The 19329-nt window shown below is 37.3% G+C and overlaps 1 protein-coding gene across 33 annotated transcripts in view; it reads right to left on the minus strand.

Annotated features, from left to right (window-relative positions):
• Positions 1–19329, minus strand: part of LOC110482163 (dystonin) — a 283630-nt gene that overhangs the window by 96201 nt on the left and 168100 nt on the right. For 29 of the 33 annotated variants that reach the window (XM_085574705.1, XM_085574681.1, XM_085574699.1 and 26 more), the window contains 11 exons: positions 19026–19160; positions 16487–16575; positions 15761–15893; positions 9184–14694; positions 8830–8976; positions 8466–8675; positions 8138–8284; positions 6897–7130; positions 5413–5565; positions 3333–3566; positions 1663–1944 (listed from right to left, as the gene is read on the minus strand). In XM_085574705.1, the coding sequence (XP_085430831.1) occupies positions 1663–1944; positions 3333–3566; positions 5413–5565; positions 6897–7130; positions 8138–8284; positions 8466–8675; positions 8830–8976; positions 9184–14694; positions 15761–15893; positions 16487–16575; positions 19026–19160 (7275 nt within the window). The remainder of the gene's footprint in view (positions 1–1662; positions 1945–3332; positions 3567–5412; positions 5566–6896; positions 7131–8137; positions 8285–8465; positions 8676–8829; positions 8977–9183; positions 14695–15760; positions 15894–16486; positions 16576–19025; positions 19161–19329) is intronic. The other 4 variants (XM_085574702.1, XM_085574701.1, XM_021551192.4 and 1 more) reach the window with 1 other exon arrangement.

A 19329-nucleotide genomic window follows, 5' to 3' on the forward strand; every position in this document is an offset into this window, starting at 1 on the left:
ATTATAAAAGGTTTTTCTAATTTTCATATTGTTTATTATAAACCCCACATTTTTTCAGTAATTTAGGTGAAAGTGTGACTCTTGGTCACCATATTTCTGTGCAGTTAAAAAACTTTTACAAAACATTCAGTGGTAATTTTTGCCAGATGTACAGGCCATGACCATATGGAAATGTTCATGTATCATTGCAACTCAGCAATACCTGGATGTATATATTACACAGACATTTTCCCCTGTAATTCTAAAACTCCAAAACTCTGTAGAGCAAAACTAGACATTATCAAACTCTTTTTTTTAATAAAAAAAATAATTTGCTTATTATTTATCATTTATGGTATCTTACTTAGTGTAATCAAAAATTTCCTAATTCTCTGTGTCAAAATAGGATTTAACAAATAAAACATTCAAAGGTATGCAACTTTCCAAATCAAAACTCTCCTTGTCCCATTACTTATATTGTAGCTACCATTACAGACAAGCAGACCTAAAGGAGTAAAAACATCAAACATAGTACAGATACTTTCTTGTTACACTCAGTGAACAAAAATTATTTCTTGGATTTTGAAATTTCATTTTTCAAAATCAAGAGCCATGATTCTTATCAAATATAGTTAGTAATAAAATAGATCCAGTTGATATTAAAAATCAAGACCAAATCTGTGCTTTCAAATTTTTCAATCCCATAAAAATATTTAAGTCCAGGAACTAGTAATATATTCCAAATTAAAAACATATTTCAAATATATTCTTTCAAAACATTCTTCGTTCTTGAAGGTCTTAAATGAAAAATAGCTATGTAAAATAAACAGTATGTTTTTCTTCCATGACTGTAGTGGCCAATTATTCTGTAGGCACTAGGTGCAGAAATGAACTGTCAAAAAAATAGAAGTAAAAATATCATGTACATAAAACCCAATAATCCTATTTCCTTAGGTTGCTTTTGGGGTTTTGGTTTTTTGGGTTTTTTTAATAAAAAAGGAAATCCAAAATGCTATCAGCTAAAAGCCTAACAATTTCCTTTAAGGTAAAGGAAATTTTAAATTTCCTTTAAGATCGTAAAGGTTCTTGGCTTCTCAGCTGTAAGTAAGCAAATAAAATTAACTCTTATTATTTTAAATGCTTCCAACTTACCAGGAAAATCTATTTTTAAAATGCTGCACTTTGATTTTATGTAACTCACTCTTCTGAAGCCTTGAAACACTGCTTTGCCCATGTGCTAAAGTTGTAGGAAATGAAAACTATAATTTCAGTAAACTATTATTTGCAGCAATTTGCAATCTGTATTCACAAGGGAATGAATTACCTGGGTATCACAAAGATACTTGAAAAAGTCACATAAAGGGCATGAATTTATATTGCTACTTTTTGCATTTTATTTGCCTGCACCAATTTCTCACTATGAAAAATAATAGACACACCACAAAGATTCTTTAGAGTTACCTTGCAGAATGTGTCCTTTCTCTTATTTTGTAGGAAACAACTACAGTAAAGCAAAAAAGTGACAAATGTGCAATACATTCCAACTACTGAAATTCCTACCACTATGTATTACTATCTTCCTAGTACTTGCTCCAAAGCCTATGACAGGCAGGATGAGATTGAGTTCACTTATGTTGAATAAGGAGTGGTACACCTAAATGCTGAATAAACCAGTAACAGTACCTTGACTTTCTGATACTGCTGGTTCAGATTATCATCAATGCTTTTCACTAGTCCATCCACCTGTGTTTCAATGTCTTGTTGCATTTCCAGCAGATTCCCATTGACATCATCCTCCTCTCCTTCCAAAACTTTCACATCTCCTTCTTCAAAGTGTGTTCCATTCTGTTCTATCACTTGCTTAAATTTCCGGCCATGCTCCGCTTCTTTATCCACATTTGATAACCAATCCAAAAGGTTTTCTATTGTATTTTTACTTTCTTCCAGCTGTTCTATGGCTGCAACCTACATTGAAATTTCACAGTTTCAATTCAGAAATCTTCTTTAAAGATCACAAAATCTCAAACAAATATACAAATAAACCATTTAAAATACATTAACATCAAAGAATTTTTTTATTAATATAGAGGTTGCTGTTTATTTTATAAGAGAAATATAAAATAGTATAAATATAAAATATATAGTATAAATATAAAATAGTATAAAATAATATAATAGAGTTTATTAGTTACTCAAATGAAATATGACATTAACCTCTCCACAGTTTATCAATATGTATTGGGTTTGCTTGGCCAGGTTTTGGAATCAAAGCGGGCTGCAGGGATGGTTTCTCTGAGAAGCTACCAGAAGCTTCCTTCATGTCCAACAGACCCAAAGCCCATCAGCTCCAGCATGGACCCACCACTTGCTAAGGCCAAGCCCATCAACAATGGTGGTAGCAACTCTGGGATCACACAGTAAAAGGGTAAAAAAAATGCATGCAAACATCAGCCTGAAGAGAGGGGTGAGAATATGTGAGAGGAATATCTCTGCAGACCCCAAGGTCAATGTAGGAGGGGCAGGAGGTGCTCCAGGTGCCAGAGCTGAGATTCCCCTGCAGCCCCTGGTGCAGCCCATGGTGAGGCAGCTGTGCCCTGCAGCCCATGGAGGGCCACAGGGGTGTAGAGATTCACCTACAGCCCTAGGAAGACCCCACTCCAGAGCACATGGATGACCAAAGGAAGCTGTGACCCTGTGGGAAGCCCACAGCTGAGCAGGCTTGTGGCACAACTTGCGACCCCATGGGGCCATTCCACATACTGGAACAGTGTGCCTGAAGGACTACACCCCATGGAAGGGACCCTGCTGGAGCCCTTGGGAAGGTCTCACGTTGGAGAAGTTCATAAAGGACTGTCTCCTGTGTTAGAGACCCCACAATGGAGCACAGGAAGAGTGTGAGTAGGACTCTCCTTGAGGAGAAAAGAGTGGCAGAGACAATGATGTGATGAACTGACTACAACCCACATTCCCCATCCCCCTGGTACCAGTGGTGGGAATGACAGAGAGAACTCCAGAGCTGAGCTGAGGAACAAGGGAGAGGTGGAGGAAAGGTATCTTTAAGATTTAGTTTTTATTTCTCATTATCCTATTCTGATTTGGTTTGTAATAAATTAATTTTCCCAAGTCAAGCCTGTTCTGCCTGTGACAGCAGCTATGAGTGATGTCTCCCTGTCCTTATCTCAATCCACAAGACTTTCATTAATTTTTCTCTCCCCTGTCCAGCTGAGGAAGGAAGTGATGGAATGGCTTTTTGGCAGACAAGGTCAACCCACCACACAACCGTAAGTTGCACAACTAATTTCATAAGACATGAAAAAGGTTTGAATAAAGGTATGAAACGGTTGCCTAAAAACCTTTTCTGTTTCCTGCTTAATTGCTGTTGTCATAGCTTTATCCAGTTCTTTTTTGGACTCTTCTGCCTTCTGGCTAAGGAGCAAACACTTTGTCTTAGCTTCATTTAGTTTCTGTTCCAGAATAGTCTTGTCTTCTTGTGACAACTTTTCTCCATTCTCTTTCAAAAAGGCTTCAGTATTTTTCACAATCTCTGCCAGTGTCTGGGCACTTGTTCTCATGTCTTTTTGTATCTCCTTTTGATAAAAAAGAAAGCAAATAGGAGTAAGTAAATTATTCATGAGATCTTTCCAATTAACTTTAATGGAACTATCTCTCTTCTAGGGGTAAGCACCACACTGGTCCTTCCTAGCTGCACATACATTTATAAATTGCAGACAATTATTAAAATCAAAGGCACACATCTGACAATGTTGTTGCAGCTCAATCTTTTTTTCAAATTGTAAACCTGTTTGCTTACAGTCCTATTCAGACTGAGTCTACTTTTTCCCTTTGTTTAACAGTTTAAATATTGTGTTTCCACATATGCAGAACATATATTTATTTTTTTAGAAATCAAGACTTAAGTAAATCTGCAACACTGCAGTTAGTAAAGTGAGTCTCCTGACAAATTCTGGTCCATTACTATCCTAACAGAAAGCTGTTGAAAATAAGCTGTCTGAATAAAAGTCAGAAAGTTGTAATAATCTTTCCTGGGTAAGTTTTCCCATATTTCTTGAGTTTGTTCAGGCCAGAGATGGCATACCTTTTTTTTTCTTCTATTGTAATCAATCATAATATTTCAGTCTCTCAAGAATGTTTACTTCCATTAAATTTCATAGAGGACAGATCTTTAGTTTCAATTTACCCAAAGCAGTCTTCCTAGTCTGCCTCCCAATTATCTGAGAGGAGCTTTAATTGTAACAATTACACTGTTGAATACATTCCCCCAGTTACTGAAACAATGACATTTTTCACCTTCTTGCAGTGTAACAATCTTGGAGATGCAAAACAGAACATTTGATCCTCATTTTAGACTACAGATTTTGCAGCAATTTTAGAATATAGCAGCTAAAACTGCAGCTCATTTTAACAATTCAGCAAGTACATTAGAAATATTTTCCTGGGGAAAAGGCACTTTTTGAATGGCGATACCAAGAAATCAGTCAGAAAATAACTAGTCTGCTAGGCAGTCACAAACAGCTGATTAAAAAAAAATGAAGCTCTGTAAGTTATTGACTCCCCAGGAGTACCCCATTTAGTCCATAAATCCTTAAGACAGGTAAGAGATATTAAAAGCTACCCCAGGGGTGTCTGTATGACTGACTGACTGTAAGAACAACTTTGACAAACTAGATGCATTACTTCAAAGATAAGTAAAGCAAGGCAAGATGCGTAAGAAAATTTCTCCATTTACAGAGAGTTTGAGCTTTACAGTATAGTATATTAGTAAACTAGGAAGAGGAAGAAAAAGAGAACCAAACCCTTCAGTCCTTTAACTATCATAAACTCAATTTGTATCAAGAAAGAGTAAAAGCTTACAGATGACTGGATACAATTGAAGAGCAGGGAAAGCAAACCAATTCAAAGGGGTTTGCTACATGAGGACACCAAAGAGATTGCAAGAAACACTAATAAGAACCAGAATTAAAAACAAAGCAAGAGGGAAGCAATTGAAGGCCTCAGGCTAGAGAAAACATTGCAGCAAGACTTTTCAAAGTACTCTGAACAGGAATAAACCTGGCTAAATTATTTTAGCATAATAAACATGTGTGATTTTATCACATTCAACAGGAACAATCTTAAGCTAATACATTAACAAAATTCACGCCTGCTTCAAGAGTGCTTCTTGAAATGTGTAGCACATACTCCCTATTTTAGTGTCCTCTCATTTGGCAGTTTCTCTTCTCCCACTGGCACAATCTGGAGAGTATTCCCAAGCAGCAGTTTAAATGCATACCACTAAGCCTTTACTTTTGGTAGGTCAAACAAATCTGTTTTATTCTCCTCTCACATGACAAGCCTTGTTAGTCAACAAAAGAATCGAGTCACTCTCCTATACACTCAGCTTTCTTTAACTTCTCTGGCTAGAATTGTGCATACCTCCTGTTTGGTCTGGTATTGTTCCAGCTCAGCCTTGCTGTCTCCAATAACAAGAGACTGTCGCTGTCCGATGAGTTGATTTTCAGTCTGTGTAAGCAAGTCACAGATTTCCTGCAGTTTCTCTTTGCATTCCTGCTGCCGTTCAGCCACGTCCTATATTAGAGCCAAGTACAATTGAACAGTAAGATAAAAAATCCTCACTTCAGGAACCAACACTCTAAAAGATATTAGAAATCTTTGAACATCAATATTGCAAAGCAATAACTTTAAAAGTATGCTGTAAACATGATAGCAGTGGTACAAAGAGCAAGATGAACATACAGAAGTTATGGATAAACCTCAAATATGTTTTAAGTAAAAGAGACCATGTTTGATGGAAGTGCCCATTAGAAGTCTGGCCATGCACATATGTGAAGGATGAAATCTCCAAACAGCAGGGGTGAAAATCCAGTCTCTTAACCACTTGCAACCTGTGATAAACACTATTAATTCTGGAAAAAAGGACATCAAAACAGAGGTTAGTTGTGAATGTGAGTTAGCTCTTTTTGGTGTGCATAACATGTTACCTGAATAGAAACTGTGAACTTTTTAAGCAGTAGAGAAGAACAAAACATGCAAGCTCATTATTGTTAAAAAGCCCTAGAAAACTTATCTGTGCCTTTCCTATACTCAATTTTATGCTTATTTCACAAAATATAGTAGAAATAAATGTTCTTGGAATGGCAAAACAGTACAAAGTATTCAGAATATTAAAGCACTTTTATTAACACATAAACCAGGGGCTGAGGTGGTGATTCTGAGTCCTAGCAGTGCTACTATGAGAGGAGGTGCTATTAAGCTGCAGCATCTTATCAGCCTCCTTTGAGTATACAAAGGCTGCTTACACTTGCTGAAGAAGTAACTGGCCCAATTTGACTCACAGTTTTCCCAGTGCCCACACCTAGAACTGCAAGTATGTTGGCTGATTTACTCATATCTTTGTCTCTCTACACCATCTCAGTCAAAACAATCCATAATACACGGATTTTAACAAATCTGGTTCTTGGACTATGAAGATCTAGAGAAAAGATCAGATAAGCAGATGACCTGGCAAATTAAAGGGAAAGAAAATCTTCAGCAAGACCAAAGTGTTATGGAATGGTGCAATAGCAAATTCAGTGATCAATATAGCTCAAATCAATTACTGATAGAGCTGCTGAAGAAACAACACCTGTGAGAAACCTCAAGTTTCTCAAATATCTCTTCTTGCCGGAAAGAGCAGACCAGTGCCTGTTCTTAATTTAATATGCTATTTCTGTGAGTATAACAAAGAAAGATAAAATTTATAAGTCACCAAATTTCATCAATATCATTTTTGTAGAACTAGAAAAGTATCTGTAGTAAAAAGGGAAAAGATAGAAATACACTCAATATTGCATGCTGCTATTAAAATTCCTCATCCATAGACAGAAACATTCAGCACACATTTACACAGAAAGGCAAACCTTCTGATCACCCAGCTCTTGCACTGCCTGTAATTGAGTCTCTAAAATTTCCACTTGAGAAGTTATTGCTTCCTGTGCTTCCTGAAAAGATTTCTGGGTGGTATTTAAGAGCCTCAACAGCTGTTTGCTCTGATTAGGAGAAAGATCTTCAGCATGTTCAGAAATGAAGAACTGAACATCAAATGCAGTGGATTCCAGTTGTATTTTTTTACAGCTGAGCTCTGCAGCACTGTTCTGTAAATGAAGTGAAGGCAATTACTAGCAACAAACAAAAATTGAGTACAAATAAACCATATGTATGGCTACCATCTCTTCTTAGCCCTTATCCCAAAATGCTTTTGGTAGATAATTTTTCCATGGAAAATCAAAACTCAGACTCATACTGATTCATACGCATTCAGGTATGAGATTAGAATTTGTGCATGGTTTGCCTCAGAACAGCCTGAGTCCAAGGAATAAAATATGTGATCTTGTACAACTCTATTTCTTTGCTCTCACATAGATGTTTGAAAACTGACTGATCTTCAACTCTAAAAGATTTATGGCAGGTTATATGTAACATTTCTAGGTTCTAGATCAGAAGATCCATAAATTTTAAAAAACATACTTGAAATCATTCCTATTCTTAACTCCACAGCAAGAATGTCACCATTTCTAGCGATGTGGCAAATTCTGCCAACAGCTACATAATGTGGAGCCCCTATGGCCATACCATTTCTCTGGCACATTAAAACAACTAAAATATTTTTTGTTATTCATACATACAGAAGTATATGAACTTTACTAAAAATTTGAACTGCTTTGTTTTCCATTACTCATTTTATGGAGTGTGTAATGAAGACACTTTTTTCCCATCTTGTGTCCTCATATATAACTGATTTGGAAGACAATTAACCTGCAGAAAAGATTCTGAACCCAATGCATAAAAATCCAATTTTAATCACTGAAATATTTGTATTATAAATTAAATTTCTAAAGGGCTTGGATTTATTGCAAACATAAGTAGAACCAACAGCTTTCTCAGTAATCCTAACTCTATTAAACTTTTTTTGCAAGTGAAAAAGCAAAACAACAAGATTTTATTACTGGATTATCTAATAGTTGTCTTCCTAAGTAATTACTTCCAGTCATCTCTTTAGGCAATAGAGGTTATTGAGAAGGAATAAAAAACCTAGCTAATAATTAATAATAAGGAGCAATGTTTGTCAGAAGCATCAACATCTGCCATAAAAAGCACTTACTTTAAATAGTTGTAAACTTTTCTTCATCTCTTCTATATCATTAGCATTCATTATGAAGTCATTAATGATTTTATTGTTCTCTGTGATCCAGTCTGAAAATCTCTGCAGTTGGTTTAAAAGTTGCTGGTGTAATCCTGCAAGTTTAGACTAGAAAGGGAAGTTGTATATTTATTTATGCTCCTGGAGTCTACTCATATTTTCTACCATATTAAATTGAATCATACATGTGTCTTTGTACTAAGATAAAATAAAGAAAATCCAAATTCCTTTATTTTAGCCCAATTACCTTGAAGAAAATCAAGGTAAAAACATACACTGAAAAACATACCATTTCCAAGTCAACAGCGCAGGCTATTTGTTTTGCTTGTTTTGAAGATCTATCACAGACCACCAAAAATGCTTCCTGCAAAGAATCATAGCTTATCTTTAGCTCTTTCTCTTCTGGAATATCTCTGTTACAAGATTTTAAGAATTCTTCTGCCAGCTTCATGTCCTTTTTTAGGATAATTGCAAAGGTAGCCAGTCCTGATTCGAATGACTACAAAGAGAATACATAAAAAATGCATTAAGTTAGTAGGAAAAACATTTAAATCAGAATTGCTTTAATTACATTTTGAATCTCCCTTTCTAAACCTAAGGTCTATTTCTAGCACCCACCATTGAAGTACAAGCATAAATAACACTTTACTTACCTCTAGCTGTTCCAGTTCAGCTTTTAGTATTTCCAGGCTGTTACTAATAGGCTGCTGTTTATCTAGGTGGGTTTTCATATCTTGAAGCATTGCCAAATGTTCTTGCATTTTCTTCGTTAACTTTAAACATTGCTGTACTCCATCAAACTGAAAATGAGTTTTAAAAATAAGAAAGGATTTTCCAAACTGACTTGAAAATAAGCAGTAAAAGCCCTTGGGTTTATTATGATTTATTTTAAATTCATAATCTAATTTTTTGACCACTTTTCCAGTTCAATTGTTCTCTCCAGCACTCAGAAAGATCCATGCAATTCCACTAACACAGGACACTGAGCATATATTCCTGTTACTTACCATGACTGCTTCCTCTGTTTTCAAAACAGGCTCAGTGAAGCCTTTGGACAGGCTTTCTGTCTTCCCATGCTCTCGATCACTTTTCCAAGTAGCAGTTCTGTTATCTACCAATGTTTTCTCTTCATCAATTTCTGATCCAAGTTCTGATTGTACTGTTGAGGAAAGAGAATAAAGCCCATCTCCTTTGCCTTTACCCTCATGCTCTGTGGTGATATCAGCAACCTGTGAGCTCCTAAGTAAACTATTTATCAGCTCCTCTAACTTGCTTGTACTTTCATCTAGAAGTGAGATTTGAAAAATTTCCAGAAGTTCACTGGTAGCAAGCTTGGGAACAGGAGCTTTCATGTCTGTTTCACTCTTCCTTTCATCTGAATCAGCTGTCTTTTGCTTGCAGGATTCCTGCTTCAGAATATCATGAAGAAGATCAGGACTTCTGCAGTCAGGCCAAAGCAGAGAAGGAGCATCACTGTCCTTGGGCTCTGTACACAGCGTGGTGACCATTAATGCAGCTCTAACAGCATTGCTTATTTGCTTCAGATTTGACCCACTAGACATTTCACTCTCAAGCTGAGTGCTTCGAACCATTTTAAGTAAATTTTGCATTAAAGTTCTGGTATCAGAATAACTTAGGGGTTCCCCTTCCTGCTTGCAGTAAATATGTCCCATTTTCAGTTTCCTTTGTAACATATTCTGTAAGTCTTCCATTAGTGTGTCAGACACATCTGCTGATTGTGAAACACCTTCCTTTACTAGAAAGTCTTTGCAGGATCCCATTTCTTTTTGCAATGACTCCATAGACACTTGTTTTTTGAAATCATTTCCAAGGGAGGAAGTCTCACTGACCATGACATTTTCTCCCTTTGTGTTTTTCAGCATCTCATGTTTGTTCTGGGCACTGTAATTCAATTTAGTCCCTATTCTACTCAGAATTGCAGAAGAAACATCAGTGGTATGGGTATGTCTCCCAGTAAGTAACACTTCACTTCCATCCCCTAACTCTTTGGTGTACTCAGTACTTCCTAAAGCATCTAGTTTTGTGGGGGAAATTTCACTATCATTGCTGCTTTTGTTTTCTGGAATGTCTAGAAGAACATTGTCAGTATTTTGATAGTTAAGTCTCCCTGTTTCTTTAGTTATGCTAATCTCCTCTGGTTTCACTGTATCAGGTGGGGAGAAAGTGTAAGTGTTACATTCACTTGAATGCATTTCTTCCATATTTAGCAGAAAATCCTTTTCATTCCGTACACCTTTTTCCCCTCTTTCCATGTCCTCAAAACAGAATTCAGTTTTACTGAGTTCTGAATGGCCTTCTTTTATGCATGTTGTATGTTGTTTTAAAGAAGCAGAAATGTTACCATCTCTCTTAAATTCATCTGATCTTGCCCCTTGAATGTCAAGAAAACCTTGATCAACATTTACTTTTTCTTTACTTGCAGCAGGAGTTTCTCTAGCAGCTTTAATTACTGTTGCATCAAATATTTCCCCAAGGTTTTCCATCTGAATGGGACTATTACTTAACCCCATGACATCACATTCCTCCACAATATTTACTCTGTTTTTATTTTCTGTAAGAATTTCAAAACCTCTTTCTATTTGACCATGCTTCCAACTGGTGACTGGATGTATTGGGTCCCTAAGTGAACTATTATCACTCACATAAGGGGTATCTGTAAGGAATTTATTGTCCATTAGGGATGAACTTTCCTTTACTTGTTCCATAGAATTTAATACTTTTTCCTCTGCAAGCAGTGCCTCTCTCTGTCCATGATCTGAATCTAACATTGGCATGGTACTATTGTCTTTGTTCACACTATCAGTAAAGCATTCTGAGAGAAGCAAATTTGTCCAGGTACTTTGGTCATCATCAATAGCTTGCTGTAGGTAGGCTGTCACACTGACGTCAGATTTCACAGTACCATCAAGAAGCTGAGAACCTGAAACTCCAAACTGTGTTTCATTATTCTCTTCACTTTTAGTGGACATCCATTTAGTGCCAAAGGTATTTTCAGACTGAACAGACTCAGTAGTATGTTGTGTCATGTGTTCACTTTTGATACAAGTCCCATATTCATCCTCTGTTTCCTGCTGTCTGGCTTCCTCTCTGGCACATGAAAGACCAACACATCTTTCTTCAGAAATATTTGACATTGATTCACATATTACTGAGGACAGTTTTCCATTTTCATGGTTAGACTGGAATTGCAAAGTATATCCTGTCTTGGGGCCTAAAGAATAGCAGTAGTCATGAATATTCTGATTGTTTTCATTTCTCTTTTCTACAGCTTCTACAGACATTAACAGCTGGTCACCTTTACTTATGCATTGATGATGTGAATAAAAAATATCCATTTCATCTTCACTGTCAGAATCAGAGTCATCATAACTATCATAATCCTCCTCATAATCTTCCCCCTCCTGTGTCCCTTCAGATTCCTCCTCACACAGGTCACCTTCTGCTTTCATTTCAACTTCCTCATTCCTGTCCTGTACATCTGCTTCATACATATTCTGTAAATAGCTCATGCCTCCTTCCTTTGTTCCTTCACTTTCAACAGTAACTGTTAAGTCTAGCTCATTCTCTCCAAAACTCCCTGTTCTTTCCCTTTCCTCAAGGATTTTTTCCACGGTTTTGGCATTTGCAGAAGCTATAGTTATGCTCTGAGGTAGCCTTTTCACATTTATATGAACATTGTCTCCAGCATTAGCTGCAAGTTCTTGAAAAGCGATGGTCTCTTCTCTTAGTGTTATTCGACCACCTCTCTCCTCCAGAAAACCTAATGGAACTGATCTTCCAGCCAGTTCTGGCTCTGGTGTATCATCATCTCCCAACTGCAAGGTGTCAAACCCCTCATCACCTTGAGAAGTGTCAGAGGAATCATCATCATCATCAATTTGTGGAGTATCATAGACATCGCTGTCATCATCACCCTGAGGTGTTTCATAGGCATCATCATCACCATCATCCAGCTGAGAGCTGTCCTCTTCAGAGGCTACCTCACCACATCCACGCTGCAAGCAGTTACTCTCAAGCTCTGGGATGCCATCACCCCCCTCTATTGATGAGTCAGAACTACTGTCACATGGCAGTAACCTGTGGAATATAACATCACTTTCTTCTACTATCAGCCTTTGTGCTGTGCTGTCACTGTCCCCCAGAGATGGTCCATCATGTGTGACAGTATCACCACCCATATGGTGCATGTCTGTGCGGTCTTCTAGGCACAGTTTATTCTGAAAATCAGCACAATCCTCCTGGGATGGCCTTCCACAGCTATAAAGACAGTCCTGTAGGGATGAACCTTCATATTCCTGAAGAAGTTGTGCACCATATCTATTGTCTTCATACTTTAGTGGGACACCATATTGACTAACCAATTCTTCTGGAAGTCTATATTCAGTGTCTGCAGTGATGGATGAATCAAGACTTCTCTGAAAATTATCTTTCTTGCTGTTATCCAGTACCATTCTGCTAACCTCAGCTTGAAATATGGGAGGCCCATAGTTCGTGCACCTTTCCAGCTCCCTCCATGTTTCCTTATCTGACAAATAATTCACACTCAAGGAATTTTGTAATGTTTTATCATTCATGTTTTCATTATCCAGACTGTCTCCCACAGTAATCTCTTCTTTTGCTGTTTGTGATAAAAGTCTTGTATTCGAGTCATTTGGAAGATATCCTTCAACGTTTCCTGAATTTGTCTGCTCATTGTTATGCTTACAGAGTTCTGTCCACTCAGAAACCTCCAAAAAACTTCTGAGTTCATTTCTCTTCATGGAATTTTGAGTGCTGCTTACTACATTTCTGAGTTCTGCAGGGCTAGTTAACTGCATCTCCTGTGTATATTCTGATTGCTCAGTACCAAGAGTATTGCAAATATCTGGCCTGCACACATGGGGATCTTCTTGTGAAGGTACGTAACTCTCAAAATCATCAAATTGATTACATATCCTGTTATTACAAGAATTCTCAGCACCTGAAAAATCACCCTGACCTCTATCTGCTAACTTTAGGTGAATTCCTTTTGAACTTACATATTTGTTACTAAACTCCATTTCTGGCACACCAGCATCATACCCAGAACTATCACCTTCCAGCAACATATTGATAATTTCTTCCAGCTGTCCATCATATAGCAAAAGTCTCTGCCCAGTGTTTGCATCCATATAACTATTTACCATTAGGTAAGATATGAATAGTTTCTTAGCTTCATCTAGATTATGACATACAGGGTCTTCTGTGCCAGAAACTTCATGTTCCCCATCACAGCCATGAAATACAGATGGTAGAAATTCGTAAGTTGATAACCATTTTGCAGGATTTTTACAAAGGGACTTTAATTCTTCTACATTTGGCATTTTATCTGGCAAAGTCACATTGGTCAAAACAGATAAAGTATTACTGTCTATAATCCCTGATTCTGCAGCCTTGTCAAGACTGATTATTTCACAAGTTTCTGGAATGTAAAGTGCAGCTATTTTCTTTCTATCATTCAGTATTTTGAATGCCAGCTCATTTGTAATCATATCTTGGTGCAAAGAAGTTGATACGGGGAATATTTCACCAGTGTGAGGCCAAATTAGTCCCACAAAGCCTCTCTGAGCTTCTAATACCAGCAGAGCACTGGTAGATGATATTAAGTTGCATTGCACAGCTTCATCAACAGTCAAGCGTTGTCCTGAATTTTGACAAAGGATTCCACCAGTCTGAACCTGACGTGTGAGGATCCCACAGGCAGTGTCCTGATCTATCATCCCTTGTCTCATGGACTCTTCCACAGTCATTCGTTTCCCTGAGTCAGGGTCAATGATACCTCCAGACATTAACTGAGCACCCAGCAGCCTGAACATTGTTTCCCTGTCAATGAGCCCTTCATGGGCTGCCCTTAAAATAGTTACCCTCCTTCCACATTTGAACACAATTCTCCCTTTTTCTTGTGGTTTCACAGGTAGGAGTCTTAACCCTGTTGTTTGATGTATTATGCTCCTATGAACCATCTGTTCAAGGGAAATTTTCTCAGCACAGTTGGGGTCTATAAGATCTTTACACGTATCTTGTCTTTCTAGGAGTTTGGAATATAATGTCGTAGAAATGAGATTTCTCTGGAAAGCATTCTGCAAAGACAGCTTTTCTCCAGTAGATGGCAAAATCAAATACCCACTTGAAAGTTGATTCTCAAGAATTTTAACAGCCAGAGGTTCTGAAATAAGACCTTGTTCTAAAGCTGAAACAACTGGAATATTTGCTAATGATGATTCTGACATGAGCTTCTTTGCATTACTTAATTCTTGCAGCTGCAATACAATCTGCTCATCAATTAAGGCATGGGCTTTAGCTTCTTCCAAATCATAACACACTCCTAATTCTGGAGAAATTATTCCAGAAAGAATCAGCTGATTCTCAAGCAACCTAATTCCAGTGTCATAGTCAAGAAAACCTCTTAAAATAGACTGAAAGACTGAGAGGACTTCTCCAGTTGTTTGGTCAATGACACCAGCAATGACTTTATTCACCTAAAAGGGAATATAAAAGAAAAGTTACCATCATTTTTGGACTGTATGTTTAAAATAGTCTTTTGATTTTGAATGCATGATAAGCATAAAAACTTGTACTTACCAGGCCTGGAGGAATGTTGTGAATGTTAGCAGCTCAAATACACAAGTGATTTTTGTCAGTCATTCAACAGCACACGATGTGATAAAAGATTTAAAACCAACATGCATCTGTGAATTGAAAACCTATGCTTTGCACACATAAATAGGGTTAGTGAAAGACAATAGAAGAAATGATTGCAGAGAGGGCAAATAGAACATATACCTGAAAGGCACATTTCCATGCTATAAATGTCTGTGAAAGGTTAGAATATTCGGAAACAGTATATGATTCAACACAACCATGCTATTCATGTTTACAGCATACAGCATTTCTGTATATACACTCAACAACATGGAATCAGATACTCCAGTACCAAATATTGCATTTAGCTCACATGAAAAGCATGAAGTCAGTTTGGCAACATTATCTGAACTCATTACACAGTCTCTGCCTCTATATGTATATGAGAATACTCACTCCATATTTAAGACTAATATCCATTAACAAATGTATTCCAAGTGTCTCAGAGCTAATTGGATTATGTCCTCCCATTTTCATACCCAGAAAAAAATGTTTAAAAAACTGAAAGTAGGTCACTTCTAGGACATTTCTGAGTGATATATGGGAGAGATGAACATGTTATTTTACGGTGTCATTTTCGCAGCAGAAATGCAGACTAATCCAGCAGTCAAAGAATGGTTTTTAAGAGAAGAGTTAAGAGATGAATGATTTGCTTATCTTTCTTCATGCAAGGCACACATTATTAAGACTCTTCAAAAGAAGTCTGATGAATAGAATGCTCATGTGCACAAGTAAGGACACATATAGTATTTCATAGCAAATACACAACACCTTCATCAATTAAATATCAAGATCCTTCCAAACACAGTTAATTGCAGCTTCTTCTTTTGCTGATCATGTGTGATTTAAAAACCATGCAGTAAATGTCAAGAGAAACTGAAATCTAAGTTTGAATCTTGTTACCTTTTCTTCCATCTTTTCATCACCCAGATGTGCTTCCTGCAGCTGCTTCAAAGCTTCGTTGGATAACAAGCTGTAGCTTTCCTGGAGGGATCTAACTTGCTTTTCCATTTCATGTCTCTCTTCATCTGTCATTCTATCATGAAAAAAAAAAAAAAAAAGGAGATCTAACTTGTTGGGTGTGATCTGCCTACCTTTACTTAAAAATGGGGAGCAGAAATTAGTATGAGTAATCTGGAAAAAATACAGCCTAATTACAAAGATGTTCAAGAAAGCTACAATCTGACTGCAGTTATTCAGGAAAAGAAGCATTTAACCTTTGCATGGGCCTTTGTCTACCAATTACCAGTCAAGACAGGTAACATAACCATCAAGGAGTCATGAGATATCTCAGGAATTTAGTAACTTAAACCGTCTGTTTTCAGACACAAATGAAACAAGCTTGTGATAGGTAGTTCAAGTACCCATTTACTACAAATTTGTTAATTATTTTGATTTCAAATGGAAATTCAAATAGCTAATATTTTTAAGATGATCAGAGGTATAAAAACCAAATCAAATTATTGAAATCAGCAAAATTGCATCAAGATTCACCAAATGGGAAGATGAAAAACCCCCAAACTGTACATGACATGCAATTAGATCTACAAGGATATTATTTCTTTTAAAGCAAACAGTATATATTGATTCAATTAATTTATATTCTTTGAAAAATAAAAAATGGCATACTTGTCACTGTGCTTAGCTAAAAATGACTGAGTAGTCTGCAGAGCTTCAGCTATTTGTTCTTTCTTGGTTGACATTTCATGGAGGGAAACCTGAAAAATAAATAACCTGTGTTCAAGACTTAATAATGTACATAAATAAACAAAATGAAACAAATAAAACCTTATTTTTATCTGGGACTAATTTCAATAATATCAGAGCTTGATTTTTTTAAAAAATACTGGCTATCGATAGAGCAATATTATTTATTGGTATTGTATCATTTACATATGAGCAAGTCATTGTGATATGTCTTTTGAGCAAGCAAGCTGTTTTTAGAAAACTATTGGGCAAAACAAATAGTATATTTCAAAAGGCTATTTGATGGAAAATTAACCACTTATTTAAAATCACTTATTATAGCTGGCACAGTTTATAGCTGCTTTATAAATGTTGTCTACTATAGTCATGTTCAAGTTGCTCACCAAAATGAGAGATAACAAATTTCTGAAAAAACTTATCAGAAGATCACAAGCCTTCATGAAATTAAATTACAGAGATAAATGCAGTATGAGACACCTGGGAAAAAATGAATTATTAATTATTATTGTCCACACTATCAGTTCTGTGCCGTCCTCACTGAAGGACTTGTTCTGGTAGAGGAACTTTTGGGAAATTAATCTTCTAACTTTTCTGAGAAACTACCTGCAGTCTCTTCAAATAAAAGCACTCATATTCGATAAATAAAGGCAAATTATCGAAAGGGAGTTCTGCAAGCTGGAGATATTTTCAACATAGGTGCTAGCTCTAAAGCAAGGTGCTTGGGCCCTTCATTCACCTGGCTCTGGACACAATCAATTTGTCCTTTTATGCATTGTATCAAAGGGCCCAAAAAGTCTCCTTTTGCAATCACCACCAGCAAGCCACAATCTCACCGCTTGTACTGCTTGCACAGGAACCAAGAGAACCACAGGATGTACTATGCAAGAAGATGAGGTGAGCAGGCTGAAGCAGCAGATGAGGCCACAAGTTCCACTTTACTCAGGGAATCAGTGTCACCATGGCTGCTGTGTGCACCCTGTCACTAGTGGCATCAGCTTTTCTTCCCAATACCTGGTTACACCCCAGAGCAACCCCAATCTTCTGTGTGAAATGTATTTCAGCTGACATTAGCTATGAAATCACCAGTTTCTATATGTTTCTACACAACTTGTCAAGACAGCATTGCTATTCAGTGGAGACACAAACCCAGGCACCTCTGAAAGATGCAGCCACCTCACCAGGTGGCTTCACAAGGGAAGGAAAGACCCTAAGCAAACACCCACCTCCCACAGGAAGCCAAGACAGCCAACTCACAGGTTACTCACTGGAGGCTCAGGCTGGACAGAGGAGATGACACCCACAGTTGCTGTGGTAAGCTGAGATGTTCTAAGGAGTTGAGTGCTGGCCCAGGACTGATAAAGGTTTGCAGTGTAGTCATTAACAAGGGCAGAAGAGGACCAGCACTGAATGCTTGTGCAAATCATGATTTTAACTACTAGCAATTTACCAATCAATATGTTCAAATCAGTGGAAGCTTACTTCCTCCTGATAGGGGTAGATATACTCAGACAAACTCAGAGCTAGCACTGGTCCTCTCTGAACAAGTTATATGCCAGAACAGTGGTCATCAGGATTTCCAACCTCCATAACAGCAAGATAGACATATGCACATGCTGGTCCAGTAGCTCTGGCATCAGAAAGCATCACCAAAAAAAACCCAAAGGAACAGGATTACAAGAGGGCCAAAATCATGTTTGCATGATGACACATCCAGCAGTGTACTGAGGGATGTGGACAAGACATTGCTCTGTCCCTCTGCTGCACAATGTGCAGGTAAGCCTTCACCTACTGAAACCTTTTAAGATGTAACTAAGCTATTTCATGGGGAAGCCCAGGAGAGAAGGTCCTAAAATGACATGAAACTTCACAGATGGAAATTTTTGGTCTGAGTTATAGCTGCACACAGTGACAACGTCCTGTCAAATAAAAGGCATCAAGGTGGGCCACTCAAGGACTAGTTTGATAACAGAGGCCTCAGTCAACATCTGCCGCACTTCCTAGAACAGCAGTTTTGACTATATCTTAAGAGGGCCACTCCAATTAACTTTTCAAAAGCAAATAAATAGAAACTTGGCCCTCAGGCCCCTCCTACCAACCTTCTCCTTCCTGGTGCCCAAAATGCCTTCCTGACAGAATGCACTCTCCCTCTACAAAGGCTGACATGCATGCAGGGTCCAGTTTCGCTAACTGATATTTTGCAGTGTCAGAATATGTCATACGCTAGGTGGTCTGGAAAAAGCAGTGGGAGCTTCTTCTTGAGTAACATGGTTGTGTCCCTAAACATTGATGTTTATTTACCCAAATCTCTACTCACAAACAAATGTGAAATTATGTCCTGAGGAAAATGTGTATGGTGATGTGTAGGAGGGGAAAAAAAGTATTTATGAATTATTTTGGCATTTTAATCTACACAAAAACCTAAAAAGAGGAAGTGGTGCTTTATCAAAAGACATCTGTGTACCTGCTGCTTAGGTAAATCTGTTTTTTCAGCCTTTTCTCCTTCTTCTTTACTGAGTGTCTTGCTGAGGTTTGACACCCATTTCAGTAAATCCCCAGCTTTCTCAACATGTTCCTTCTTCTCTTCTTCCATTGATTTCTGATGAGTGCCATGAATTGTAAAGAAACATGTAAATGCAAATTGTTGAAATATGCAACATTACTGTCTGTAGAAACACAATTCTATCACAATGCCATTATTATCACCACATAAACATAAAATTATTTATTTTTTATTTACTGCCACATGCATTACTATGACACTTTGA

The sequence above is a fragment of the Lonchura striata genome, chromosome 3, assembly GCF_050655825.1.
Source record: "Lonchura striata isolate lonStrDom1 chromosome 3, ASM5065582v1, whole genome shotgun sequence".
In the NCBI taxonomy this organism is placed as follows: Eukaryota; Metazoa; Chordata; class Aves; order Passeriformes; family Estrildidae; genus Lonchura; species Lonchura striata.